We start from the raw sequence: 27,346 nt of genomic DNA, 5'->3' as shown, positions 1-27,346 counted from the left end.
CCGGGGGGATGCTGGCAGTGGGATCCCGGGGGGTACTGGGATGTCGGGAGGGGAAATGGGAGCGGGATGCAGGGGGATGCTGATAGTGGGATCCCGGGGGGATGCTGGCAGTGGGATCCCGGGGGGATGCTGGCAGTGGGATGCTGGAGGGTACTGGGATGTCGGGAGGGGAAATGGGAGCGGGATGCAGGGGGATGCTGGCAGTGGGATCCCGGGGGGATGCTGGCAGTGGGATCCCGGGGGGATGCTGGCAGTGGGATCCTGGGAGGTACTGGGATGTTCGGAGGGGAAATGGGACCGGGATGCAGGGGATGCTGGCAGTGGGATCCCGGGGGGATGCTGGCAGTGGGATCCCGGGGGGATGCTGGCAGTGGGATCCCGGGGGGATGCTGGCAGTGGGATCCTGGGGGGATGCTGGCAGTGGGATGCTGGGGGGTACTGGGATGTTCGGAGGGGAAATGGGAGCGGGATGCTGGAGGATGCTGGCAGTGGGATCCCGGGAGTGCTGGCCCCTCTCTGCCTGCGCTGGGGACACTGGGACACACCGGTGGCTCATCGCTTGGCAGAGGAGAGAGGGACAAGAAAAGCACTTTGATCTCCAGAATCGAACGTGGAATGTTTCCATGGAGATCGCCGAGAGCTTTTCCCGGTGACCTTGGCATCCTGCTGCGGTCCTGGGCCCGTCCGCAGCTGCCCCTCTGTATCTGGGGCTGGATGAAGTCTCCAGCCAGCCGGGGCTGCTCCCCATCCCATCCCATCCCATGGATTCCATCCTATCCTATCCCATCCCATCCCATCCCATCCTATCCCATCCCATCCCATCCCAACCCAACCCATCCCATCCCAGTTCCCATCCCCGTTCCCATCCCATCCCAGTTCCCATCCCCAGTGGGGCTGCGGGGTGCCATGGGGCGCTCAGCACCTGCCCTCAGGTGCTCACACCCTTGCTGCAGAGGAACAAAAACTACCCCAGCTGGAGCTGAGCAGGTCTGAGTTACAGAAAAACACAAATATTTGCAGCAGGGAGGCTGAGGGGCTTCATCTTCCCCCCACCCTGGGGGCAGGAGAGCTGGGACCCCCCTGGACATGCCAGGACCCCGCCTGGAACGATTCTGCCCCACGGATTTTGGGTCACCTCCACGGCCTCTGCTGGCCACGGGACGTGGCTCGGTGTGGCCCCAAAGCCTCTCCGTGAGCATCCCCAAGAGCTGGGGAGGGGGATGAACCCCCCGGCCCCGCTGGCTGTTCTTGGATGTGGAGTAGAGAAGACACCAATTAGCAGCTCTGCAAAGCGCCCGTGCCCGGGGTGCTCAGGGGGACTGAAAAATTAATGAGGGTTTAATTGAAGCGGCACAGGCTGCGCCCGGCCCAGCTCAGCTCACGGGAAGGGGGTGCCGGGGGGGCGTGGGGCGGCTGGAAGAGGCAGGGGAGTGCCAGGTCACAGGGATGCCCTTGGGATCAGGATCAGGGTGACTGTGTGGTCCTGGGATGTTTTTTTCGGAGCTCTGAGCCCCCGAGTCGCGGTGCTGGGGGGATGCCTGGGGGTCATGGAGGGCAGAGCACCCAGCTGAGCCCAGCACCCAGACTGGGGCAGCACCAAAACCTGCATGAGCCCAGCTTCGAACGGGACATCGACCCTGGGTCTTGGGGAGGAGGACACGGCCGTGCAGGCAGCGCTGGCTCCGCCACAGCTTTCCCCTCCCCACCCCTGCAATCCCCCCAACACCCACCCCCGGAGCCGGAGCTGATCCCGAAAATCCTCCCTATCCAGCGGCTCCAAGGAATGCAAAGGGCTGCAGCTTCCCCCAGCGGCTACGGGCTGCAGCAGCACGGCCCGGGGGGCTGTGCCCGATGGGGGCGACCCCTCAGCCCCCTCTGCCTCCAGCTGCAGCCGGCTCAGCCCCCCACAAACTGCGGGGGGCTGTGGGGAGCAGGAGTCACGGCTGCTTATCCCAGAATCCCGACAGCTCTTGTCCCGGAGCGCTGCCGGGGTCACCCAGCTGTGACACCGCCGGTGCTCGGGGCATCATCGGTGGCTCAGCCAGCCCCCGTGTGACCCCCCAGCACAAAACCCCCGTAAAGGAGGAAGGTGCCGTTGTCACCCCGCCCGTGTCCCTGAGGGACAGCTCTGGGTACCAAGCTGGGCCTGGGGTGACCCTAACATTGGGGTCCCTCTTGATGTCCCCACTGTCATGCCTGGTGCTGGCCTGGAAAGGGGGGGACTCAGGGTAGAAAAGCAGAAATAGCTCAATTTTGGCGTTCCTCCTGCATCACCCCAGCGGGAGCAGCTCTGTGCTGGTTCACGCCACCCAAACCCCTTCTGCCCCCGTCCTGGGGGAGCTGATGAGGCACAGAGGGCTCTGCCTGCCCAAAACAGGGGTCCCGGCGGGTGGGTCTGCTCTGTCCTCGCTGCGGTGGCACCAGCTGGGGTCGGTGCTCGCCCCCCTCCCCGGAGAGGGGACCGGGGAAAGCGGTGCCCCCCATGGGCTGGGGCAAGACCAAGGAATATTTATGTTTTCCCTCCCCCTTCTGGGAGCTGGCTCTGATGGGGGGAACCCTCTGGATATCCCCTAAACCCGGGGAGCAGCAGGCGGACCCCTCTCCCGGCCAGGCCGCAGAGCTTTGCCGGCCGGCACGCAGGGGGTTAAACATCCCCGTCTCCCTCTCACTTGAGACGTCACCGTCACCAGTGGCGTGGGGGGGGCCGGGGGGCTATGGTGGTCTTTGTGGTGCATTCGGCAGCTGGCGCAGGGCGGCTCACGCACACGGCGGGCGGCTCGTCCCCGACACCCCGCGCTCGGCAGCATCCGCAGCCTCCCGGCCGCCGGCACCGCCTGCCCGCCCCGCGGGCTCCCAGCGCCACGGTGAGTGCCACCACGGCCACGGGGACACGGCTGCCACCAGGCCTGCCAGCAGGGCGAGGGGCTGCCCGTGTCCCGCAGGGACCCCGCCGGCCGCCCCTCGCAGGGCACCGCTCTGCACCGCGGTGCTGGCCAGGACTGGGGGTGCCGGGGTGGGTGCCGGAGTGGGTGCCGGTGGGGTGGGCGATGGAGGGGTGGGTTCGCCCCACCTGGGGCTGCTGCAGCCCCGCGGTGGCCCCGGGTGGGTGCGGGCGCACGGGTGGGTGCGCGCCCGCGCCCGCGGGGTGCTGCGGCTCGGCTCCCGGCAGCCCTGCGGTAAATCCGGCTGCTCAGCCGCAGCCGCAGCCGCAGGCAGGCACCGGAGAGCCCCCTGCAACCCCCCGGCCCCACTCGAGGGGGGCTCAGCCCCATGGAGGGCTCACGTATCCCTCCGGCCAGGGAGCTCCCCAAAGCGGGGTGGGGGTGGGGGGTCACCGCGCCCCAGCTCCACCCTGCTCAGGGCTGGGGGTGCCCCGGCCGATCCCGGGGTGGGATCTGGTCCCGGCACCCCGATTCCCGGGTGTGGTAGTTTGGCTGTTCCCCCACCATGGAAAATCCTTCAGGCACCGCGCGCCCGACCCTGCGGCGGCTGCGGCGGTGCCGGCGCGGCCATGGGCGGGGGCAGCGGCACCGGGGGGCACCGGGGGGCACCGGGCGGGCGGGGGGCTGCGGGGAGCGGGGCCAGGTCAAGGGGAAGGGGCAGGCAGCCCCCGGCCGGAGCTGCGGCGCTGCACCAGGCTGCGGTGCCCACGGCGATGCTGCGCCGGCAGCAGAGGGGCACAGCCCCAGAACGGTGACACGGGGTGGCCTGAACCGGGGGGGATCGCTGCCCCTCCGGTGTGACCGGCCCGGGCACTGCCGGCTCGGGGGAAGGATGCTCCTGGATGCAGGATTTGGTCCTGCCTGGAGAAGCGGTGGGGGTTCACCCCATGGGCTGGGCTGTCCCCGTGGAGGTGACACCGGCCGTGGGTCCCCGTGGGGCCGGATGGGGAGCAGGGAGAGGCTGCGGGGAGGGAAGAGGGGCAGGTTCTGGAGCGGGGCTGGGTTGCAACGAGGCCACCGCAGGGAGGGACAGAGCCCGGGGCTATCTCGGGTGTGGCTGGGGACAGGGAGCCTGCTCTTCCCAGCCCTCCTGTGGCAGCACGTTCCTCCGGGAGCGCTGCCGGCTTGGGGGTGTCTCTGCCAGAGGATTTGGGGCGCGCAGTTCCCCCAGTTCAGCACTGGGCAGCCAGCACTGGGGGGAGCCCCTCGCCCTCTCCCACAGCCCCCCTGGGAGGGATGTGCCGTGGCCCCCGGGGCCAAATGCCACCGCGGGGTTTAAGCATCTGGGACCAAGGAAATGGCACAAAACCGGGGCTGAACCCCAAGCGGAGCCACCCCCCAGCTCAAGGGGCTGCAGCAATCCCCAAACCATCACCTGGCACCCTGCCCCACGGCTCTGGAGTCACCCCGGGGTGTCCCCACACCGGGGACCCATCCGTGCCCCTTCCCCGGCACAGGCAGAGTTCAGCGGTGACAAATCCCGGCCCCAAGCTGCCTGTCAAGGACAGCGGTGGCACGAGCTGTGTGCCAGTGCCAGCGCACAGCAGGTGCCAATCTCCCGCCCCAGGGACCCCCCAGCAGCCTTTCCAAACACCCCAGTACTCAGCAGGGTGAACCCCAGGGTCACTGTGCCGGAGCAGCTCTGGGTGTACCCCAGTTACCCCAAAACCCAGCTGCATTTCAGGCGTGTGCAGCCCCTGTGTGAAGCCACCACTTCCTGGGCCTGGGAGGAGGAAGTGGAGGAAGAGGAGGAAGAGGAGGAAGAGGAGGAAGAGGAGGAAGGCAGAGCCACCACTGTTGATGCCAAGGGTCTGGGCTGGGGCTGAGTGGGAAGAGCTGGGCTGGGCTGGGGGGCACAGCCCCATTCCAGGCACGAAGCCACCCCATCCCTCCCCCTGCTGCTCCAGCTCTCCCCTTCCCCAGCTTCATTAATTAAACCCGAGCGCTTAATTACAACCTGCTGAGTCCCGTGGCTGCTTCCCGGAGCCTGCTGACACCAGGGGGCCAATCCCGACCCCCCCAGATCCCTGTAGGAAGGGTGGGATGCAGGGAACGGGGGGAGCATCCCGCTGCCTGCAGGATTTGGGTTGTGGCTCATCGGCGGCATAAAGGGATCTTCACACAGCACTCAGGAAAGAGCAAACCCAACCACTGGAGCTGGGAAAGTCATCCCTGGGGATCGTGGCCTCCCCAAGGAGAGATGGGGACAGATGGCTCCGCTCTGGGGTTATCCCTGAGCTGCTGGCAGGTCCCACAAGGGGTGAAGAGGGACGGGGATGCTCAGCCCGATGCCTGGTGAGCTCCCGGTGGCAATAAAAAATAATCAAAGTAAATGAGGTGAAGGCTGGTGGCGGCATGAGATGGAGGGGAGATCCAGTGTCCCACCGTGCTTCCCCACCTGCTCACCCACCCATGGGTCCCCAGGGCAGGGAGGTGCCCAGTGGGGTGCCCTGACCCTCCTGCCCTCCTGCCCACAGGTCCCCGCCGGCCCATGAAGTGACCCAGGTGGGTGGCACAGCCCCTGCTCCTGCCGTAGCCACCACTGCCACACCTGGCACTGAGGTAAGGACCCGAGGGCACAGCTGTGGGCTGGGTGGGATGCTCTGGCACGGGCACCAGACCCCCAAACTGGGTCTGTGGGGTACAATTCCCACTTGGGGTCTTCTCCTGTCCACGGGGGATGCCCAGCCCCATAACCCAGAGGAATGGTGTGACACCATGGGGGTCACCTGGGGCAGTCCCCCATCCCTTGGGGATGCCAGGGGTGTGGAACTGGGGTGTCTCAGGGGTGGCAGCATGGCCAGGGGTGCCCCAGGAGCACAAAGCTCCCAGACTCTCACCCTTCTTCCCTTCCCACCTCTGGAACTGGCAGAAGTGCTGGGAGAGCTGTCACATTCCATGCCCGGCCAGGAGGGACCGGGGTGGGCACAGGGAGGTGCCGTGGTGGTGGCCCTCGGGGGCTCGGGGGTGCCGGGGTGTCCGGCCGGCGGCACCGGTGCTGTTCCACTCTGTTCTGTTTCTCTCGCTCAGGTCTGCTGGCCATGGGCAACCTGATAAAGGTATTGGGCAAAGATTTAGAAAACTGTCCTCATTTTTTCCTGGATTTTGAAAGTAAGTCCCATGAGCAGGGTGGGCATGGGGAGGGCGCCAGGGCTGCCACCGCGGCTGCTGTCCAGAGGATGGGGACAGGCACAGTGTCCCCGAGCAGCCCCGTGTCCCCAGGGGCTTTGGGACCCTGAAAACGTCTCCAAAATGGGGCAGGGTGAGAGATGCCCCATCCCTCCGAGAGTGGGGCAGCCGTCCTGGCTGAGTGGTGGGATGCGGGATGCAGCAGGACCTGGCCCGGCACCACCCCGGGCACGCACCCAGTGCTGTTAGCTGATGGCACTGGTGGCCGTGTGGCGTGTCCCGTGACACCGGTAGGACAGGGACAGCCTGCAGGCTGGGGAAGGAGGAGGGAATGAATGATCCGTGCCACCTGCACCGCTGGGAAGGTCAGTGCGGTGGCCGCAGCCTGCACCGAGTGACGGGGAGCAGGGACCTGCCTCAGCTTCCCATGGATCTGGGCACAGGAAGGGACAGCTCTCGGCCCCCCAGGCTGGACACGGAGGGGGACAGGAGCCGCTGGCCACTGTGGCAGGATGCCAGGCCAGGCACAGCCCCAGGGCTCCCCTGGCTCCCCCTCCCGCTGTTCCTCCCAGGGCACAGCTCAGAGCAGGAGCGGAAGGAGCGCAGTGACATCTGCTCGCCCCAGCCCCGGTCCCAGTTCCATCCCCAGCGGGGACAGGCCGTGCACAGCTCCCCACTCCACCTCTGACTCCGGCACCCCTCAAAATACCCAGAGCTGGGGTCACACAGCCCCCCACTCCCACGGCGAGGGACCTTCCTGCTCCTCCTGGCTCCTTTGAGGCAGCACGAACTTTTCCTGCCTCCAGCCCCCTCCACATCCCCCTGGCACGGGTTCTGGGGGCTCCCCAGGACCCCTCATTTCGGGGCTGGCTCTGCGCTAGGGTAAGGGTTTGGCTGTAGCCACGACTCCAGGGATATCGGGGACTTCCCGGCGGCTTCTCCACCCTTCGCTCCTCCCTCTCCATCACCCCATCCGCCAGCGCTCATCACCATCGGGGGGGAAGAGGCTGCACCCGGGGCCGGGAGCAGCCGCGGGGTCACCCCCGGAGCCCCCCGAGCCCCCGGGGAGCAGCGGGGGGAGGACGGGGCTCCGGCCACCGCCGCTGCCCGCAGCCCAGCACCTCTTCCCCGGGCTCCACCTCACCATCATGCTTTTTTCCTCTTGTTTCTTCTCTTGCAGGTTTCACATGGGGAACCTTCTAAAAGTGTTGACTTATAACGAACTTGACCAAGGCCCTAATTTTTTCCTTGACTTTGAAAGTGAGATGGGATTTTTATTTTCCGTTTTTGTTTCGTACTTCTCCTGAGTTCCACATCCACACCATTTTGAGTTCTTTGTCCCCGTCGCCCATCGCATCGCGCCCATCCCAGACGTCCTCCCCCACCTTTGCCATCCGGGGGTGTCCCCGGGGAGGGGGGCCAGACCCGTGGCCGGGGGCTGTCGCTCCGCACCTCTCCCCCGGGGCACTCGGCAGCCTCTCGGGGCCGAGGGGGCTGCTCGGGGACCCCTCGTGGTGAGCAGGACCGCGGTCACAGGGCAGCCAGGACTCACCCCCACCTGCCCCCCACTCCACGGCTTGACTTGAGCTCGGGCAAGGAGAACGGATCAGGGGGAGAATCCCGCCAGGAAGGGCTGCGGGCCGGCGGGGGAGCCGTGGCATGGGGTGCTGGCACCCCGCTCTGGCTCTCTCCGCCCCGGGCCCCGCTCAGAGCCCTCCGGGTTTCTCTCCCCGGGGCGCTGCCCTGCAGATGCGCAGCCGACGGAGGCCGAGACTGCGGTGTGGAACCAGGTGAACGCCGTGCTGGAGGAGGCACAGACCGTCCTGGCCGAGCTGCAGTCCTACACGGGCGCGGGGCAGGAGATCCGAGAGGTGGGTGCAGCCCCGGCTCCCCCTGCCCGCACCCCCAGCTCGGCTTGGGGCAAGCGCTGGCGCTCTCCCCTCCCAGGCCATCCAAAACCCCGGGGACCTGCGGCTGCAGGAGCGTGCCTGGAGCGCCGTGTGCCCCCTGGTCGCCAAGCTGAAACGCTTCTACGAGTTCTCCCTGCGGCTGGGTGAGCGCCTGAGCTCCCCCGCATCCCCGCCGTGCATCCCGCATCCCTCCCCGGAGGCTGCGGGAGTCCCGGCCGCGGTGCCTGTGCTCAGCCCGGGATGCTGAGCCGTGCCTCAGTTTCCCCTGGGGGAGGGGGGGGTGTGGAGGTGCAGAGGGGGACCGGGAGTGCTCTGTCCCCAGAGAACGCCCTGCGGAGCCTGCTGGAGGCCCTCACCAGCCCCCCGTACGCCCCGACCCAGCACCTGGAACGGGAGCAAGCCCTGGCCAAGCAGTTCGCCGAGATCCTGCACTTCACCCTCAGCTTCGACGAGCTCAAGGTGCCTCCCCGTGCGGGGCTGCAGCGAGGGGGGGTCCCCACCCCGGGACAAAGCCGGCAGAGTCCCCTGGGACCCCTGACCCTGCTGTCCCCCCCTCAGATGACCAACCCCGCCATCCAGAACGACTTCAGCTACTACAGACGGACCATCAGCCGGAATCGCATCAACAACCTGCAGGTGACTCTGCTGTTCCCCCGACCGGGGGTGGCCTCCCCCAGGGGTTCACAGGGCTGGGAATGGTTTTGGGGGGGCTCAGCCACCCCGGTGACCCACATCAAACCCCCCCAGCTGGATGCAGAGAGCGAGGTGAACAACGAGATGGCCAACAGGATGTCCCTCTTCTACGCCGAGGCCACCCCCATGCTGAAAACACTCAGCAATGCCACCACCAAGTTCGTTTCAGAGGTGAGGGAGGCTGGGGGGACCCTCAGGGTGGGCAGAAACCCCCTCCAGCCGCCACACATCGGGCTGGGGGTGGAAACAGCAGCTGGGACCTGTTGGGTTTCAGAACAAGACCCTCCCGATCGAGGACACCACCGACTGCCTGAGCACCATGGCCTGTGTGTGCAGGGTGATGCTGGAGACCCCGTGAGTACCTAGAATCCCCTCCTGGGGGTTCTGGGGGGACATCTCGGTCCTGGGGTCCCTCTGCCACCCCGCCCAGCTCAGGCAGCCTCTGTCCTGGCACAGGGAGTACCGGAGCCGCTTCACCAACACCGAGACCCTGCTCTTCTGCATGAGGGTGATGGTCGGCGTCATCATCCTCTATGACCACGTCCACCCCGTGGGGGCCTTCGCCAAGACCTCCAAGATTGATGTGAGTTGTCTTGGGGTCACAGCTGTGGGGTCACAGCCACTCCACCCCAGCGGCTGTGATCCCTGACTTGAGCACTGAGGAGGAGGAAGGGGAGGAAGGGGAGCCCCCGTTGGTCCCTCGGGGGTCTCCCAGCCCCTCTCTCTGCCCCCATCAGATGAAAGGCTGCATTAAAGTCTTGAAAGACCAACCCTCAACCAGCACCGAGGGGCTGCTGAACGCTCTGAGGTGAGACGGGGGCTTGGGGACACAGCGGGGCTGTGGCGTCCCCCGGCAGCGCTGTGGGGTGACAGCAGAGCGGCTCGGGGGGCTGTGAGCCGTGTCCCCTCCCCGTCCAGGTACACCACTCGGCACCTCAACGATGACACCACGTCCAAACAGATCCGGGCCCTGCTGCAGTGAGAGCGGGGCGGCCACCGGAGCCGCACGTCACCGTGTCACCGACGCCCATGACCATACAGCTCATTTTGTACAGAGGGAAAAGGGACAACGAGGAATACACAGAAATATTAAAAGCAAATGGAAACGGCCCCGGGCCGCCCTCCCCCGCCACGGGCTCCTGCCCCCACCTTCCCACCCCCGAATCAGCACCCGCTCCTGGACACGAGGTGCGGGTGGCACCGTGGGGACACCGCGCCGGGGGGGCCGGGGCCGGGCAGGAGAGACCCCGGCAAGGGAAGCGCTGGTGGGGCTGGCAGCAGGGTGCCCGTGGCACGGGGGCACCGTGGGGAGGGGGCAGGTGCTGCCCCTGTCCCCATCCTGGTCCCCAAGAGGAGGAGGAGGAGGGAGAGGATGAGGAGGAGGAGGAGGAAGAAGTATCCCTGTGGATCTGCACTGACTCTGGAGGAAACGGCTCAGTCTCACCTGGTAGATTTTTAATACGAGCAATTAAATCCACACTCACCTCTTCTTTTCTACATTTTTTTGGGGGGTGTGAAATAAAATGACATTTAATCCGTCCGTGGCCAGAGCGGGGCCGTCTCTGCTGCGTCCCCTCCCACCCCGGCCCAGGGACCGCGACACCGTGTGGGACAAATGCCACCTCCCACAGTGACCGTGCTGGGGCCAGCCCACCCTGGGTCCCTCCTTCCCCAGTGCGGCTGCAGACTGGGAGCACTGGGGTGCTGCTGGTGGCCGTGGGGCTCTGCCGGCAGATGGCCCTGTGACACCGCGACATTGCAGCCACGCTGGCCCCGGCCGTGCCACGCCAGCCCCGCGCCCCCTCGGCCCCGCAGCGCAGCCCCCCCGAGCTGGGGGAGACCCCCGCAGGGCAGGACCCTTGGCTGGGGCTGTGTCACCCCCCAGGGGACACCCCAGGACCGCTCCGGTGGCGCAGGGACCGAGTCCCCTGAGGTTTGGTGTCCTGCCAGCCCCGTCCTTGCCGCCACCTCTCCCGCCTGGCACACGGCAGCCACCGGCACCGCCGAGCCCCCTCTGCCCTGCAGGGCCGGGGGGGGACAAGGGACACCCCAGGGGTGGCACCACACACCCGCAGACTCGCGCAAGGCGACGCCGGCAGGCTCTGCCTCAGTTTCCCCACTGCCCCTTGTGCGTGCTGGGGGGCACATGGGCAGTGTCCCCACGGCTTCCCGAGCTCTGGACCCCTCTGGAATTCCTCAGGGTGTCACCATGGGGACACCCATCGCACCCACCTGCAGCCCAGCTCGGCCCCCACATCCCCAAACCCACATAGACCCCCCCTCCCCGGACACGGGGCTGCACGGAGGGGACAGGGAGGGGGGACAGCCCCCATCCCTTTGGATTTTGGCATTTCCTGAGCCTCGTGCCAGGATCCCGCCGTGCCCGGCCGCCTCTGCCGCCAAATCCACCGAGCTCCCGCGCGGGGCGGGACCGGGACAACAGCTCCTTGCACAATCCCGGCCAACAGCTCCTTTTATTTTTAGGCTCTTGCAACATTTGACTTCGCCACAGCCACCCGAAATGCTGCCAAGGCATCGGATGGGCCACGGGCTCCCCAAAATCCTGCCCTGCTCCCGAGCCGCTCCGCGCCCCAGCCGTGCCTCAGTTTCCCCCTTAGTCCCTTTGACCCACCGGCCCGTGGTGGCAGCGGTGCCACCCAGCCCTGCTGAGCCCAAATGGACCCGAGGGCCTCCTGAAATCCCCACAGCACGAGGGTCCCACCTGGGAGCTGAGGATGAGGCCGGGACACGGCTCAGGGCGGTGGCTGCAGCTGCCGCGTGTCTGCGGGAGCTGATGTCCCCAGGTGACACCGTCCCCCAGATGGTCCCTGGCCCGTCCCAGGAGCGTCCCTGCAGTGTGGGAACCGGGCTGGGAAGAGCCAGGACAGCGTCACCAGCCGGGACCCTCCAACAGGAGTCAAGGGACAGCTTTAAAGCCACCCGTGAGCACGGGCACAGACACCAGCTGGTCACCGGTGCTGGGAGAGGTGGCAGCTGTGTCCCGGTGTCCCAGGGCTGCTTGGGCCTTGGCACAGAGCCCATAACATCCCCCCTGTGGTGCCCCTTGCTTGTGAGGCCGAATTGGTGCCACATCCCAGCTCTGACTGTCCCCGGCATGGCACTTTTCAGGGCAGAGGAGGTGGCACAGGCAAAGGGCAGCGCTGCGTGGAGGAACCATTTCCTGTCGGAGCATTTCAGAGCCAAAACCGGGCAGGAAAAGGGAGCCAAAAGGGATGTACAACTCCTTGATCCTCACAGGCACATCTGAGCTGAGTTCTGGGGACAGTGGCCACCCACGCCAGGGGCAGCGGGGTGAGGAGCCCTGGCAGGGGCTGAGTGGGGTGCAGTGAGGAGCTGCTGCACCTCTCACTGCTGGACACGAGGATTTGGGCTCCCACGGTGCCAGGGGGACCCCTGGATCTGCCTCTGCTCCTCCTGGCACCCAGCCCTGCCAGCAGCCTGGGACAGGAGCACAGCAGCAGAGTGACAAAATGCCAAAGCGAGGGCAGTGCCCGAGGACACCAGCGGCACAGGGATGGTGCCGGGCAGCAGGAACACGCAGCTCCTCCAGCTCAGCATCTCCGTGCTCAGCCCGACCAGGGTGCCGAGGACTTTAATGGATGGCGAGCCAAGCCACGCCGGGGCTGGACTGTTTTCTAATCCCAGTGTAATTAATGACCTTATCTTTGGCCAAAGCCATTTAGATTAAGTGGCTGGTGTGATGGGCTCGGCGGCTCCGGCTGCACAGATGGAAGAGCCGCGTTTGTCTGGGGATTAGCGGAGGGCAGATGGAGTGAAGTGCCATTCCCCATCCCCAAACCTCCCGGCACTGACAGCAGCCTGAAACCTGAGACCACAACAACTTTCTCAGCGAGCCCTGGCTGGGACTGGCGAGCGATTCCTGCATTGTTTGTCCCTTTTGCAGGGCCCGGAGCAGCAGGAGCTGGTGGCAGCACCAGGAGCTGGTGTCACCCTGCCGAGAGCTCAGTCCCACTCCCTGCCTGAAGACCTTCACACAGCAGAGGCACAACACAGGGAAAGCAACCCACGGCAGGGATGCTCCTGGCTCTGCTTAAATTAACTGAAATTAACTGCTCTCAATGGCAGCCCCCACCCCTCCAAGGAAGAAAACCCACCTGGACCACGGTGCTGGCAGGATCCTCCCTCCACCTCCCACTCCAGTGCATGGACAAGGACGTGTGGGACACCCTGTCCACCTGGAACACCTGGGAACCAAGGGGGAAAAGGCCTGGGAGCCCCTGCCCAGCACAGCCCATCCCCAGCAGGCTCCTGAAGAGAACAGGCTACCGTGGAAGAGGAATAACATGAATCTGTGGGGATAACAAAGTTCATATTAAACCGATTAAGGATATTTAATCCATCTCTAACAGTATGGACATCTGACTGCACCCAGGAGCTGGAGCAGATAATCCCAGCCCTCCTTCCCAGCACTGCCCTGGCCATGCCAGCCTGGCCTGGGGAGATGACTCAACATCTCAGAGCTGTCACAAACCAGCTCAGCACATTCCCAGCTCACACTTTGTCTCTCCAGGCTGGGAGAACACAATTCCATGCCACGATCTCCTGGCCATGTCCTCCAGCACTGGGCTGAGCCCACATCCATGGGTTGAGTCAGCACGGATGGCAAACAAGTCTGGGCTGGAGAAAAGACCCAGCAGCACCACAGTGCCCAGCATTCCAAAGCTGGCACCCAGCTCTGCCCAGTGCCAAATTCCCAGCTCTTCCCCTCATTTTCCCTTCAGTCCGAGCTCCCTCACAGCCCCACGGGGCGCTACGGGAATAATTCCACGCTGAGGAACACAAATGGGAGGTTTAATCTAATCCCCACCAAAGCAGGAATCTCCAGAGCCCATGCTGGAAATCCACCCACGCAGCCCTTCCCTGGCAGGATGAGCCCTGGATCTTGCCACATGGCACAGTACAAGGAAAAACTTGTGCTCTACCAAGCCTCAAACCCTCCCAGGCTTGCATTTGCCAGGAGAATCCCAAACGCCCTGGAAAGGCTGTCCTGGTTTCACCAGAGCAGCATTCCAGGCACAAATGGCACTGACATCCTCCAGGAACACCACTGGGACACCAACTGCCTGGCAGACACAGCACCAGGAATTTGCTGCTCAGTAGCTCCGATTCAAATTCGGGGCCGGTTGTTCCCTGTGCCAAACCACAGTGTAACCCCCTGGGAATTCTGCCTTAACTAGGACAGGCTCATCTGTTGCAAACTCGATGAGATCATTTCCAAGTTCCTGTTTAACAGGTGCCAGCTCCTCCTGCACCTGCTGTGTGCACAGGGCTCCCAGCACGCTGGGAACATCTGCTCAGCTCCCTCAGGAGCTGTGGAAAAGGTGACTGGGAGAAGGAGCCAGACCTGGATCCCCTGCCCTGTGCCCAGAGCAGGGAACTGGGGCCAGGTAGAATCAGAGAGCAAAGAAACCGCGCTTGTTAACAGAGAGGGGAAGCCACAATAATCCTGCAACTTTATTTGCATATAAAAGAACAAAAAAAAAAAATATCCTCTCCACAATAAAGGCAGCCAGAGCTCGCTGGGCTCCAGAGCTGCACTCCCGGCCAAGCTGGAGGAGTCAGGGTATTTCTGTCTCTGGGATCCACACAACCAGCAGCTCAGCCATCCCAAGGATGCAGCTCTGGCAGGAATTCACACTTTGCATGGGAGGATGCTCCCAGCAGCCTTGCCCCGGGGCACAGCCCGTTCCAGGCAGGGCTGGGGGAGCATGGGAACAGAGGATCCCATGCAGCCTTTGCCGTCACACGCCTGCCTCATCCCAAAAAAAAAATAAAAATGACTCAGCTCCTCGGTTCAGGACTGCCCAGGACCAAGGAGCTTCCTCTCCACGCAGGTGGATGCACAGCTGCTCCCTTTTCCAGGCCTAAGGCAAAGGCAGGCTGCCATCCTCGTCTGAGTTTTCTGTGTCCCCACTGTCCCCCACGGTCCCTCTGGACGCCTCCAGCTTCCTCCTCTTCTTCAGGTGGTGCAGGTGGGATTTGGACCGTGTGTGAGCTGGAGGAAGAGGGAAACAGAGTTTAATCTGTGGAATTTGGAGGAGGAAACAGCCCAACCCCCACGCAGGGCAGAGCAGCCTCCCTTCCCAGCCTCCTGCACAATTCATTCCCCAAAAGTGAACTCCCAAAGCCTGGGACACTTCCAGGCCAAACTATCAGGGCTCAGAAGAGGATAAAGCTCCCAAACCTCCTCAGGAAGAACTGAGAGAGGGAAAAATTCTGTGTAAGCAGAAGGTTGCAGGCTGTCACTCCCAAAAAACCTGCTCCCAACCTCTCCAGGGAAGAGGGGATGAGTTTCCCAAGAGGTGACACTTTGCAGGCTGCAGGTGAGGTTGTGCAACTCCCTGTTCCCCATGGAGAACTGCCAGGATCATTTGTAGGACTGCACCACAGCACTGGCAGTATCTTGTGCATCCCACAGGGCAGCCAGGGAAAAGCCTGGAGCAGAATTAAACTTCTGAAGAACTGCAGGGCAGTGCCCCAGCCATGAAAACACCGCAGCAGGAGTCAGATGGGAACAGAGGGGTAATCCCAGGGATTCGGCTTGGAGCAGCAGGAGCTGCATTTCTCGGTGAAATCACATCCTTAAGGACAGCCAAACCTCCTTATCAGTGGTTTTATCTCAGGGGAGGCTTGGTCTGACCATCTTGGTGGGGAGGTTTTGCCATTTCCAAGAGATCAGAGCAGCAATTAAAGCACTAACTTTTCAAGCAGGGCCTTAATTAAATGAGGGTATGTCCTGGCTGAATCAAAGCCCTCAGGTGTTCTCCAGCCATCCTTTTTCTGCCAAAGGATGAAATCACATGCAAAGCTGCATGAGGGTCACCCTCAGCCTGAGTTAAGTCTCACCTCCTGCAATTTGTCACAAGCTACAGTGGCTGAGGAAGTGCCAATTGCTGCTGCTGCTGCTGTCTGGGGAGTTGTGCTCTTGAAGTCCACATAAATTGTAAAATCAGATCGAATCTTAAAATCCCCCAGAGCCAGCAGGGCGCTGGGAAAGCAGTTCCCAAAATTCTCTGTCACCTGACCTAAGAAAACAAACCAAGAGTGCAGATCCACCCAGCTCCCACCACTGCTCCTTTTCCATTCTGCAAGCACAAGTAACACCCAGGATTTGGAGCATTTTTCTGCCACCATCTGGGGATGTGAGCCCAGTTCAGCTGGACACAGAGAATAACAGCTGGTCCTGGCTGAGGGAGGCGTTGTCACCATCGATTGGTATCTGGGATGACATCCCCAAGGACAGGGAGCTGCAGCTGTGGGATCTGGGGGGACCTCCAGGAGCTCCCAGTTGATCACAGAAATTGCTGGACCTAAAGGATGACAGGGACCCTGAGAGATTTCAGTTCTGGACAAGCCAGAGCTCCTCCTGAGACAGCTGAGACTGGCTGAAATAACAACTGCACTTAACTGATCTCATTGCAAGGAGCCTCCTACTCAGAGCCAGCTCCCAGTCAGGAAAAAGCAACTCCTCAAACCCAACAGCCTGGGAAATTTATCTTTGGTTGTGTCTGTGTCTGCTGGTTTTGGCTGGGGCAGAGTTGATTTCCCTCACAGTAGCTGGTCTGGGGCTGTGTTTGGATTTGTGCTGAGCACAGGGCTGAGAACTCGGGGATGTTTTGTTATTGCTGAGAGTCCTGGAACTGTGTCAAGGCCTTTTCTGCTTCTCAGAGCAACTCAGAGGGGTGCACAGGGGGCTGGAGGGGACACAGCTGGGAGAGCTGACCCCAGCTCACCCCAGGGATATCCCAGAACATACGGCTCACGCTTCCTGGGGGGAAGGAGGAAGAAAAGGGGGGGGACATGGGGATGATGGAGTTTGTCATCCCAAAGCCATGTTAGAGCCCAGTTTTCCTGGGGATGGCTGAGCATCTGCCCAACCATGGCAAGCAGTGAATTAATTCCTTGTTTTACTTTGTGTTCTGTATTAAACTTTAACTCAACCCACAGTTTTTCTCACTTTCACCCCTGCAGTTCTGTCTCCCAGAGACAGAGTGGGTGAGTGGCTGTGGGGGGCTCAGATGCTGGGGTTAAACCATGACCCTGCACATCCTGTATTTGGGCAACACATGGAGATTTACCAGGTTCATTTCTGCAGCCAGTTTCTCCATGACTTTTTGTTTCTGGCTCTCAGCATGAGCCTCCCAGCACAGATAAATTCACTGACTTAATCTGATTCCAGCTGAGCTCTTTTAAAGTAAGTCTATTGAAAATAGAAAATCCCTATTACTATTACAGCTAGGAATAGTTTAAAAAGGAAAAAAAAAAAAACAAAAAAACACACACAAATAGGAAATATTGGAGCAACACCAAACTATTAAAAACATGAAGTAACTTTCATTTACACAGCAGAATTTTAGAGATTTGCTCTGTGCTTTTTGAGGAAGCATCCAGAGTGTTGTGAAGGACCAGGAGCCCTGAGTAAACACAGGCTCACACAGATCCCTGGTGTGATGCTCTCTGTGTTTACTGGGTGCTGGGCAAGGGGGGGAAGCCCAGGGAAGGGGGAAATCCTGACAGATGGTTCCTGTGGCACAGCTCCTGCAAACGGCTGCAAACAATCCCAGGATCGTGAGCTGGGGGTCATCCGGCCACAGGGGAGCTGCTGCACCACCCCACAGCCCCAGAGCCCTCCTGGGCTCTGTCTGGGCCCTACCTGCCCACTCCCTGTCCCCGATGATGAGTCTGTGGCAGAGCTCACACACGCGATGGCTCCGCTTGTTCTCCTCGTCGCGCTCCATCCTCAGCGGCTCTGCCGGGGGCTCACGGCCCTGCAGATCAAACAATGCCTCAAATCAGTCTCTGCCCCATCAACACGTGCCTGTGCTCATTTCCACAGAGTCTGGGATGGGAATACAGAGGCTGGCAAGACAGACACCGGAGTTTTACCAAGTGCAGCACTGGGGGAAATGTTCAGCTGAGACAACAAACTCCTACTGCTGTAAAGAAATGCCAAGGCTGGGCATGTGAACAGCCAGCCCTGCTCCAGAGAGAGACTGTGTGCCAGCTGAGGGGGCCTGGAGACCACAGAGAAGCCAGCCAGTGTGAAGCCCAACTCCCCAGTACCTGGATGAAGCTCTCCACAATCTCCAGGGCAGGTTTCAGCACATCCTCCTCCCACCGCTGGAGATCAGACACCTCCAAGCCATAAACTGGGGGCACGTTGGGCCCAGGACCTACAGAAACACAAGGAGGCAGCTCCAGAAAGCCCCAGCAGCCCCTCCCAGAACCCAGGGGGAGCAGAGGGATCTGCTTTTTCCTATCAGCATTCAGAAGCCAACAGCACCAGGCTGTGCAGAGCCAGAATTCCCTCCTGCAAGCAGCGGGAACACCTCAGGACTCAGGGAAGCATCTTCACAGCTGGCTGCCCTTGGGAGAGTGTTCTGGAATCTGAGCATGCCAACAGCCCATCACAACAACAACCAACTCAGCCCAGCCCTGGTCCACAGGAGGCTGGGAGGATGAAAGAGCTGGATCCAGGCACAAAGCCACCCCACCACGCTTACAAGGAATGCAGACATGGAGGGATCTGAGCATGCAGATTCCCACTCAGAGCTGGAACTGATTGCACAGGGGCAGCAGGACATGGCAGGAGATGCTTTACTAATGACAAGGCACAGGTTCACAGCCACCCCTTTGGTCTCTCCTGGCGCAGTGCCAGGGCACAGGGCACTTGCTGCAGCCTGGACAGGGTGGAACAGCTGCCATCAGAGAGCACCTGCTCCCTGGGTGACCTGGCTGCTCTCCCTGGCTCACCTGCCCTCCATGGGCACATGGCTGTCCCTGCCTGGACAAAGCCAGTCCCCAGCAGGTGCTGGTTTTATTGCTGTGCCCACAAACAAGCCCCTGACAGGCCCATCTGAAGCACACCTGCCACCAGAAAGGTGAGCTGAGCCACCCAGCACATGGCTCTGGCAAAGCTCCTGCGCCTCCTTCAAAGCCCATCTTTTTTTGACTCCAGTTTCTCCCTGCCTTTTCTTTTTCTTTTTTTTTTCATTATTTATTTTATTGTTGTTTTGCCCCTACTGAGCACCTTTCAACAAGTGCCCGGCTCCCAGCTGCTGCTGCTGGCCCTGCTCCAAGGCTGGGGCTGGGATGGGGAAGTCCTGCTGGCTCCCTGCCACTGCAGAGAGCGTGGCCACGGGGCTCCTGCTCCTAATCTGGAGGGCAGCTGTCAAATGGGCTTTTCTCCCAGCCAGGAGCATGTGTGGGTGTGTGGGGACGCCCTTCCTGAGCCCCCCAGCAGCATTCAGCTGCAGGGATGTTGTGACCATCATCATCATCATCATCATCATCATCCAGCGGTGCTCAACACGGGGCTGAGCCTCTGCTTGGGATTTTATCCCTCTGCTGCTGGGAGGGGATGGGGTACAGGGGGACAGCTGGCTCTTGAGTGTCTGGGATGAGAGGCTGTGGGCAGGACACGTCTCAGGAGGGGCAGGAGATTCGCTGTGCAACCCAAACCAGCGGGAAGGAACTGGGGGAGGCAGAGCCTGGTGGGTGGGTGGGTGGATGGGGACTCTGGGTGGCTCCTGGAGGGGCTGGGTGGGAGCAGAGTCCCAAACACAGGCTGCCCCAAAGCACCAGTGTCCCCTCTGGAGCTGGAGTGGGGCATGAGGAGAGGTGGGAACAGAGGACTCACGTTTCAGGAAGCGGTTCCGGACCCATTTGTTTTGCCTCCGGGCGTATCTCTTTGTCACCTGCTTGAGGGCCTGGATCCCTTTTAACAGAGGAGTTAAACAAAAGGCAAATAAAAACCCCAAAGGTCAGTGAGAAGAGGCTGTAGGCTCCAGGGGAGGGAAATCACACAAGAAAGAAGTTTGTTCTGGGTGGCACCATGAGAATTATTCTTACTTGTCATTCTGGGGGTCTGTGCCCGCACTGAGAAGAGGCTGAGCCCTGACACAGTGGAGGGGCAGTGGCAACATGGAAAGGCTGGACAAGGTACCCCAAACATCCCTGAATAAACAGAGGGTGCAAACCCTCCACCCTGAAGCTTTTAGCAGCTAGGACAACCTGTTCAAGTGCTGCACTGACCTCATAATGCCCAATTCTCTGCAGAAATGGAGCCCTGCACTGCTCATCCCACCCAGCAGAGGATGATTTACCATTCTACAACTGTTCAATATTTAGTACCAGGCTTATCAAATCCCTCCTAATCATCTCCTGAGCAGACACAACAAGCTCCTTCTGCATCAGACTTGTTTTCAAGCCTTTTATCGTTTCTGTGGCTCCTTCAGTCTTCACCTCCACACTGAACCCTCCTTGGCACAGATGGACTTTGCCTGGGCCTCCTCCTGTGCAGAGAGCAGCTCCCCTCCAACATCAGCCCAGACATTCCAGAACAACACACCACCAGAGGATGCATCCCTGCTGACTGATGCACACATTCCTTGTCAGCACAGTGCTGCTGGCATGCTGAGCTCTGTGTCATTCCTGTTTTCTACCCTGCTCTCACAGCCCAGCTGGGCTCCCATCACCCAAGTGCACCTGCTCCAGATCCCAGCTCACCCTGTACCCTGTGCATCTCGCAAGGAGCTCTGAGGAGAGGGTGGGGATGTTCTGGGTGTGCCCAGAGATGATCTCCAAGCACTGGGAAAGGAGTCCCTGCCCCTCTGGGCTGGCAGAAGTGGGAAATGCAGAGAGAAAGGTGCAGCTGGGGCTGTCACCTTGGTTTAGACCATCCTGTGGTGTCACCTGGAGCTTTGGGGGGCACACAGGCTGCTCCTCCCACCTTTTTCCAGCAGCAGGGCACTGGTCTCGGGTGAGCAGTTCCCTTCACTGATGAGGTACTCGTGGAATTCCTTGAAGCCAATGGACTGGAAGATGCCGTGCTGGTAATCCTGCCTGCAGAACCAAAGGCAGGGCTCACAGCCATCTGCTGTGGAACAGTGGGAGACCCCCAGAGGGAGGAGCAGAGAGGATCTGGCTGCTCACCCACCGGTTCTCTGCCACCTTCTCTTGGTTGTAGCGGCGGTGGAAGTCCCGCAGCTCCTCCAGCAGCCCCGCAGCCACCATGTCATCCACCCGCTTGTCCAGCCGTGCATCCAGAGCTGCAGGGGGAGAGCAGGACACGCTGAGCCGCGGGGAGCCGTGCCCTGGGGGGCTGCACAGCCTGCCAGGACTCGAGTCAGCACTGCCAGGCTGCTGCTCCACCTGAGGAAGGCAGAGCCCAGCAGGTTCTGTGTCACACCCACTGATGCCAGAGGAGTCGCTGCCTTCTCCAGGGAGGAGGATGGGGCAGGAGCAGGGAGCCAGCCCTTGCTCAGCCAGCCAGGAGCCCGCTCTCACCTGCCTGGTCTGCATGGAGCCACAAGATGCAGGAATGTGGGTATTTCAGGGGCCCACCTAAGGGCCCCCCACCTTCCTCCTCCTGCTGCTGCTGCAAGATTTCACTGTGGGGGATCCCTGTCTCTTCAAACACTTGGAGGCTCCTGGAAGCAGAGACACACAGAGCTCAAAGGCTGGGTGAGGACGAGAGTTCCCATTCCCCCAGCAGCCCCGGGGGCTCCAGCAAAGGGAACCGCAGACACTCGCCGAGATCCAACCCTCTCATGTGGGGGGAGGGCAGGTGCCAGCCCCGTCCCGTGCCCGACATCCACGCACAGCCAGGTCCTGGGGGTGCAGTGCTGGCACCCAAGGAGCCCAGAGCACAGCCACCCACTCCTGCCTGGCACCGGGACAAGCCCTGCAGGGGACAGGGATCTGGCTCCAGCCCTGCCCTTTCCAGCCAGGCAGGGCTGCAGGGAAGGGACCAGCGCTGAGATGCTGCTGTGGAGCTTTACCACCAGCCCAGCCCAGCCCCGGCAGGGAAGGAGAGAGGTGGAGGAGCTGTGCTGGTGCCCAAGCCTCCATCCCCCTGCACCGTGCGAATGGGGTGGGCGGTGTTCTGCTCCCCGGGGCCAGGGCTCGGCTGGGACGGAGCAGCAAGCCTGGTCTTGCTGCCGTGCTGTTCCCACAGAGCTCAGCTATGTTACTCAGCCAGCAGGGCAGCTTGCTCTTTAAATAGCTCCAGACAAACCTGCTGCTGCTGGGGCACTGAGCAGGAGCAGCCCCAGAGCACAGCACAGCACCCCAAAGGCAGCTCAGGCTGGGGCTGTGTGGCCAAAGGGCTCAGATCCCAGGGAGCCCCCAGCACCGGCACTCCAAGGTCCCCAGGCACCAGGAGCATCCACCTGGGGTGGGAATGCTCATCCTGCCGTGCTCCCAGGCACACAATTCCCTCGGGAAGGGGTGCTGGGCCCTGGCACCTCCTGGCCCTGGCATGCCAAGCTCACCTGGCCACCTTGCGCTTGTCGTGGGGGTGCAGCTTGGCCGCCATCTCCGGGTCCACCTGGCTCAGGCGCCGATGGAGCTCAGCACTGTCCAGCTGCTCCAGCTCCACTTTCCTGTCACTCTCCAGCCTGGGGGCACTGCTGGGCTTCTCCTGTGGGGCACAGGACAGCCCTGAACCAGGGGTGCAAGGCCAGTGTAAGCAACAAGATCCCCCAGAACAATGGGGTGAAGGAGGGGCTTTAGGTCTCTCCTTGCCCCTCTCTAGCAGGGACAGCACCGTGCAGGAAGCCTGCCCTAAACGTGAGATTCATCCTTTCCTGAAGGGATTCACAGCCCCCCACAGTACCTTGGTGTTGATAAGGACCTTCCAGAGCAGGGACTCGATGTAGTAGTTGGTTCCTCCCACAACAATGGGGATCTTGTCCCGGGCAAAGATATCTTCAATGTGCCAGAGTCAAGGAGCGGAAGCACAGATGCAGAGCAGGGGGGGAAGGCTGTGGGAGCAGCAGCCTGGGGCTCAGATCCCACTCTCCCAGCCCCAGGGAACCAGCAAGGCTGCAGGACAGGGTCAGAGGTGTACCTCATCTCTCTTTGCTGTCTGTCACCTCTGCCAGCCACCACCAAAACTCCCCAGGACTGCCAGGGAGAGCAACACTCAGCACAGACCTTCCCTGGGCTGTGCTGAGGGTCAGCTGGGTAAAAGAAGCCCCAAGCCCCTCTCACCAGCAGAAAAAACAGAGTCAGTTGGGATGTGGAGAGCCCAACCATTGACCCCTGTGGCCATGGAGGAGGGAAGCCCATTCCTGCTCGGCCAGGCAGGCTGCAGCATGAGAGGATATCAGAGGCACAGCTTTGTCCCTGAAATCCACCACAGTGTAGTTGGAGACAAGGGGATCCACAAAGCTGATCATGTGGTGTCTGCAGAGTCGCTGTTCCTGCAGGGAAACCTTGTTGGTGATGATGTCCAAGCCCTTGTACACCTGGGGAAGAGAAGAGCCTGTCCTTCACCTCTGTGACCCACTGATCACTGCTGCTTCCCCCTGTCCCAGCCACCCCTCCCAGCCCCTGCTGGTGTCTGGGGCAGGCAGCACAGGCAGGGGACAGGCAGGGGACAGGCTGGGGACAGGCAGGGGACAGGCAGGGGACAGGCAGGGGCACAGCAGAGGCACGTGCCACGTTTGGGCAGGGCAGCAGGAACCCTGCCAACACCTGCTCCTGCCAGGGCCAGGCTGCCTCTCCCTGGTGTTTGTCCTGCCCAAGGGAGATGAACCGTTGAGTCCAACCGCTCGTGACTGCTTTCCTGGTTTGATACAACCCTGTAATTAGGGGTGGGAAGGCTGATTGAGCTCTTGGACAGTGCAGTCAGAGGCTGGGCAGTGTCACCAGCCCAGCACAGAGCTCTGAAACGAGGGTCCCCAAGCTGCCACCTTGCTGCTGCTGCAGCTAAAAGCTCAGGTGTGCTGCTCTCCAAAGGTTTCCAGCACAGCACAGAGTCTCATGTGGGGACAAGGATCATTCCTTTCGGCAGCACACAGAGATCTCTGTGGATGCAACACACATGGAGCCCCCTAAACACACACAGACAGTCTCAGCTCATGCACAGCTCAAAAGCTGCCTGCTCTCCCTGAGCCTCACGGATACAGAAGGCAGCAGGTCAGCGATCCCAGGGGAATGGGGCACTGTCCTGGCTGAGATAGCAGGAGACAACGGTGAGCACAACCGGCAGCATCCCACACGTCCTCATTCACAAACTGGGGACACACAGCCTGTGAGAGCACTGCTGAGAGATGCTGGCCCTCAGCTGAGAGCGGAGCAGGGAGAAAAGCCACCCAAACCAACTCCTCTGCAGCATTCCTGGTAAAGAGCCAAGGCAACCTGGATCCCAGCAGATGCAGCAAATCCACCCTCCAGGCTGTGTAAAGCACCAGCCACAGCCCAGCCCGCAGATCCAGGGGCTGCAAGGGCTGGAGCTGCCACAGCTTGGTGTTCCACCAGCAGAGTCCTTCCCAGCGAGAGCAGATTCCAGGCAGGAGAAGGGAGGACAGTCCTTACCCTGCTTCCCATGCAAACACAACCCTCCTCAGCACGGGGGGCTGGCAGCCCACAGCAGGGCACGTAAAGCCTCTCTGGCCAGCCCAGCTCTGTGCCATGCCCAGGACTGAGCAGGAGGTGACAAAGGAGGTGCTTTGGAAGGATGTGTTTAGTTCTCAGAGCCTTCCTGCTTAAGAGAAGTCTCCCAGCATGGGGTAAACCGGGATGATGGGGGAAAAGGACTGAAAATGGCTGTACTCATTTCCTCCTCCATCCCTCCCCCCAGAACCCACCCCAGCCAGACTTCAAGAAATAAATTTCCCCTTAATCCCCTCTGAGAAGCTGCCAAACCTCCGGCTGCAGCACGGCCTCCACCCACTGCTCCCCTGGTCCCAGACAGGAGGACAAGGTGACACAGAGGTGACCCAGGGGCAGCAGGCACGGAGAGGCAGCGAGGGACGATGCCAGGTTAGTGGAGCAGGGAAGCCCGAGCCCTGCCTGGAGCAGTCATGGGAGCTGCCAGGGCGGCTGAACCAGCTCCGCTCCCACCTTGCTTAACTCTGGCACTCGGAGCTGGGAGAGCCAGGGCTGGCTCCTGCTCCCATCCCAAAAGGCTGGCCCAGGGGGCAGGAAGCGAGGGGGAGAGGGAGGGCGAGCAAAGCCTGCAGAAAGGCAGCTGCCCCAGGGAACGGTGAGCAGGCAGGACGGGCCCACAGGCAGCTCTGCCAACATGCCCCGTGGCTGCAGGCAGCCTATTGATCCCTGGGCTCGGCAGCTCCATTCAACACGGGCCTCCAGCCGGCACAGAAAGCCTTTGAATTCAGTGAGCTTTGGCTCCCTGCCTGCTCTCCCCATTTCCAACCCTCCAGCTCCTCCAATTCCCACTGAAATCACAGCGAGCACAGAGAGCAGGCACAGAGAGCTCGGAGTCAGCCAGCAGCTCCCAGCGCCCTGCACGGACACATCCAGGATACACAGGCTGCTATCCCCGTGTTCTCCTGCAGATTAAACACCGAGAGCCTCCCGGAATATCTGGCAACAAGGGGAGGAATGCGGTGTCAGTGTGTGGGCTGCGAGGAAACAAAGGCAGCCTTTTACACACAGGCAGTGAGCCCGGAGAAGGTTTCCACCAGCTGGCTGTCGGCAGGGCCTCGCACCGAGACGTCCTCCTGACACTCATTTCTATTTTCAGCCAGCGGCTCAGATAAGCCTTTGTTGCTTTCTAAGGCCCCAAAACAGATTAGTGGCAGACTGGAGCAGCCGGGCTCCGAGACACAGAACACAAGCAAGCACTAAAGATGCTTAGCCTTGACAGGATCCTCCCACCTCTGTGCTGAGCCCCCGTGCTGGGCTGGAAGGCAACCTTTGGAAAAGGTGGGGAAACTGAGGCAGGATGCACAAACACCCACGGTTTTCAGGATCTGCAGCCCAGGAAGGGCAGGCTCTCCCAAATCTTTGCTCTGACTCCAGCTCTGTCATCGCTGGGGGAAAGCACCATCCTCAGCCTGAGTGCAAGGCATGGAGAAGGTGATATGACAGACCCCAAGCACATCCAGGCCATTTATGGCCAGGAAAACACCAGGATTTCACAGGGGCCCTGCTGGAGAGGGGTGTGGAGAACCCAAACCAAGCAAGGGTGCAAGGAGAACATGAGTGACTCCCTGCCCTGATCCCTGCCATGAGAACGACGCCAGCAAAGGCTCTGGAGATGTCCTGACTCCACACACTGACTGGGAAATGTGTGCTACAGCAACTGCAGCAGCACTGCCGAGGGGAGAAATCCAGAAGGGACACTGGGATCCAGAAGGGACAGTGGGATCCAGAAGGGACACTGGGATCCAGAAGGGACACTGGGATCCAGAAGGGACACTGGGATCCAGAAGGGACACTGGGATCCAGAAGGGACACTGGGATCCAGAAAGGACACTGGGATCCAGAAGGGACACTGGGATCCAGAAGGGACACTGGGATCCAGAAGGGACACTGGGATCCAGAAGGGACAGTGGGATCATGAGTGGATGGGGCCCTCATCAAGCTGGCACAGGGATCCCTGCATGTTCACTGCCAGGGATGAAGGAAACAGGACTGGCTTCACCCTGCCCAGCTCTCCAAGGCATTACTTACTCCTCAACAAAACTCACTAGGATGACAAACAGCAACAGAAAGGACAAAAAGAAAGATTAAGAGGCCAGCAGATTAACCAGAGCTCCTGAGCTGCAAGCAGGCAGCAGTTAAGTCTGTAATTTGAGCAGAGCGACTCAGAGCCATGACGAAAACACCCTGGAGATGGATAGGGATGGATAGAGGGGTGCCTGTGTGTGGGAACAGGTGGGTCTCCAGCCCCTTCCCGAGCCTGGCTCCCGCTCCAGCAGCTGCCCAAAACACCGCCAGCATTTGTCAGAGCTGCTGGGAGCCCAGCAATGAATGCACACAGGGCGACACGCTGCTGGCAGCTGTCAGTCCCGAATGAGCAATGGGATTTCCAAAGCCCGGCGAGTCTCCCGTGAGGACGGCAGAGCCGTGGCAGGGGGACACGCCACGGGAACAAAGCCAGGCAGAAAGCAGCCCCGGCTGGGGGGCACCGGGGGTCAGCGGAGCGTGGTGGGGCTCCCCCGCCTCGCCAGCACGCTGCATTACGGGATAAAGCAGCCGAGCTGCCCGGCCCTGGCTCCACAGTCACGCTAGAATGAGATTAAAAGGAAAGCAGGACAAGAGGAACTGGAGCCCAGATGCCATCGGGCGCCTGCAGCAGGGTCCTCCCCGCACCGCGCGCATTCCCATGGAGGGGCCTGAAGGGAGCGGAGCACAAAACGCACGATCCAAAACATCCACCAGATCCAAAATATCCATCAGAGGGGATTCAGCCCCAAAATATCCTTCAGAGGGGATTCAGCTCCAAAATATCCCTGAGGGGATTCAGCTCCAAAATATCCCTGAGGGGATTCAGCCCCAAAATATCCATCAGAGGGGATTCAGCCCCAAAATATCCATCAGAGAGGATTCAGCCCCAAAATATCCCTGAGGGGATTCAGCTCCAAAATATCCTTCAGAGGGGATTCAGCCCCAAAATATCCCTGAGGGGATTCAGCCCCAAAATATCCCTGAGGGGATTCAGCCCCAAAATATCCATCAGAGGGGATTCAGCCCCAAAATATCCATCAGAGAGGATTCAGCTCCAAAATATCCCTGAGGGGATTCAGCTCCAAAATATCCATCAGAGGGGATTCAGCCCCAAAATATCCCTGAGGGGATTCAGCCCCAAAATATCCCTCAGAGGGGATTCAGCTCCAAAATATCCTTCAGAGGGGATTCAGCTCCAAAATATCC

The 27,346-nt window shown here is 61.3% G+C and overlaps 3 protein-coding genes across 6 annotated transcripts in view; 1 reads left to right on the top strand and 2 right to left on the bottom strand.

The window, feature by feature from the left end:
* Positions 1-5,820, bottom strand: part of HPCAL4 (hippocalcin like 4) — a 9,704-nt gene extending 3,884 nt beyond the window's left edge. Inside the window, exon 1 of the mRNA XM_015649127.3 lies at positions 5,800-5,820. The gene's annotated coding sequence lies outside the window, so the exon portion shown is untranslated. The remainder of the gene's footprint in view (positions 1-5,799) is intronic.
* On the top strand, positions 2,723-10,213 carry LOC107214088 (protein FAM49A-like). Of its 4 annotated transcripts, XM_015649115.3 has the most exons (12): positions 2,723-2,864; positions 5,420-5,504; positions 5,973-6,053; positions 7,821-7,942; positions 8,019-8,124; positions 8,304-8,440; positions 8,540-8,617; positions 8,729-8,845; positions 8,949-9,028; positions 9,131-9,257; positions 9,412-9,482; positions 9,593-10,213. In XM_015649115.3, the coding sequence occupies exons 3-12, from the start codon at positions 5,984-5,986 to the stop codon at positions 9,654-9,656; spliced, it is 972 nt and encodes a 323-aa protein (XP_015504601.1). In that variant the 5' UTR covers positions 2,723-2,864; positions 5,420-5,504; positions 5,973-5,983; the 3' UTR covers positions 9,657-10,213. The 4 variants fall into 4 exon arrangements, with proteins under 4 accessions (XP_015504601.1, XP_015504599.1, XP_015504600.1 ...); XM_015649113.1 differs by lacking the exons at positions 2,723-2,864; positions 5,420-5,504 and adding an exon at positions 7,252-7,331 and having other exon boundaries at positions 5,968-6,053; XM_015649114.3 differs by lacking the exons at positions 2,723-2,864; positions 5,420-5,504; positions 5,973-6,053 and adding exons at positions 6,762-6,953; positions 7,252-7,331.
* Positions 10,214-14,134: 3,921 nt separating this feature from the next.
* The window catches only part of TRIT1 (tRNA isopentenyltransferase 1), a 16,688-nt gene continuing 3,476 nt past the window's right edge, over positions 14,135-27,346 (bottom strand). Inside the window, exons 2-11 of the mRNA XM_015649107.3 lie at positions 22,828-22,990; positions 22,335-22,433; positions 21,991-22,139; positions 21,005-21,147; positions 20,655-20,766; positions 20,448-20,560; positions 19,356-19,433; positions 17,780-17,889; positions 17,370-17,484; positions 14,135-14,711 (exon numbers count right to left, since the gene is read on the bottom strand). Coding sequence (XP_015504593.2) covers positions 14,581-14,711; positions 17,370-17,484; positions 17,780-17,889; positions 19,356-19,433; positions 20,448-20,560; positions 20,655-20,766; positions 21,005-21,147; positions 21,991-22,139; positions 22,335-22,433; positions 22,828-22,990 — 1,213 coding nt within the window. The 3' untranslated portion in view covers positions 14,135-14,580. The remainder of the gene's footprint in view (positions 14,712-17,369; positions 17,485-17,779; positions 17,890-19,355; positions 19,434-20,447; positions 20,561-20,654; positions 20,767-21,004; positions 21,148-21,990; positions 22,140-22,334; positions 22,434-22,827; positions 22,991-27,346) is intronic.

This window comes from Parus major, chromosome 23 (assembly GCF_001522545.3).
Source record: "Parus major isolate Abel chromosome 23, Parus_major1.1, whole genome shotgun sequence".
NCBI classification, from domain to species: Eukaryota; Metazoa; Chordata; class Aves; order Passeriformes; family Paridae; genus Parus; species Parus major.
Note: the sequence above shows the minus strand (reverse complement) of the source record. Positions and strands in the feature narration are given on the sequence as shown.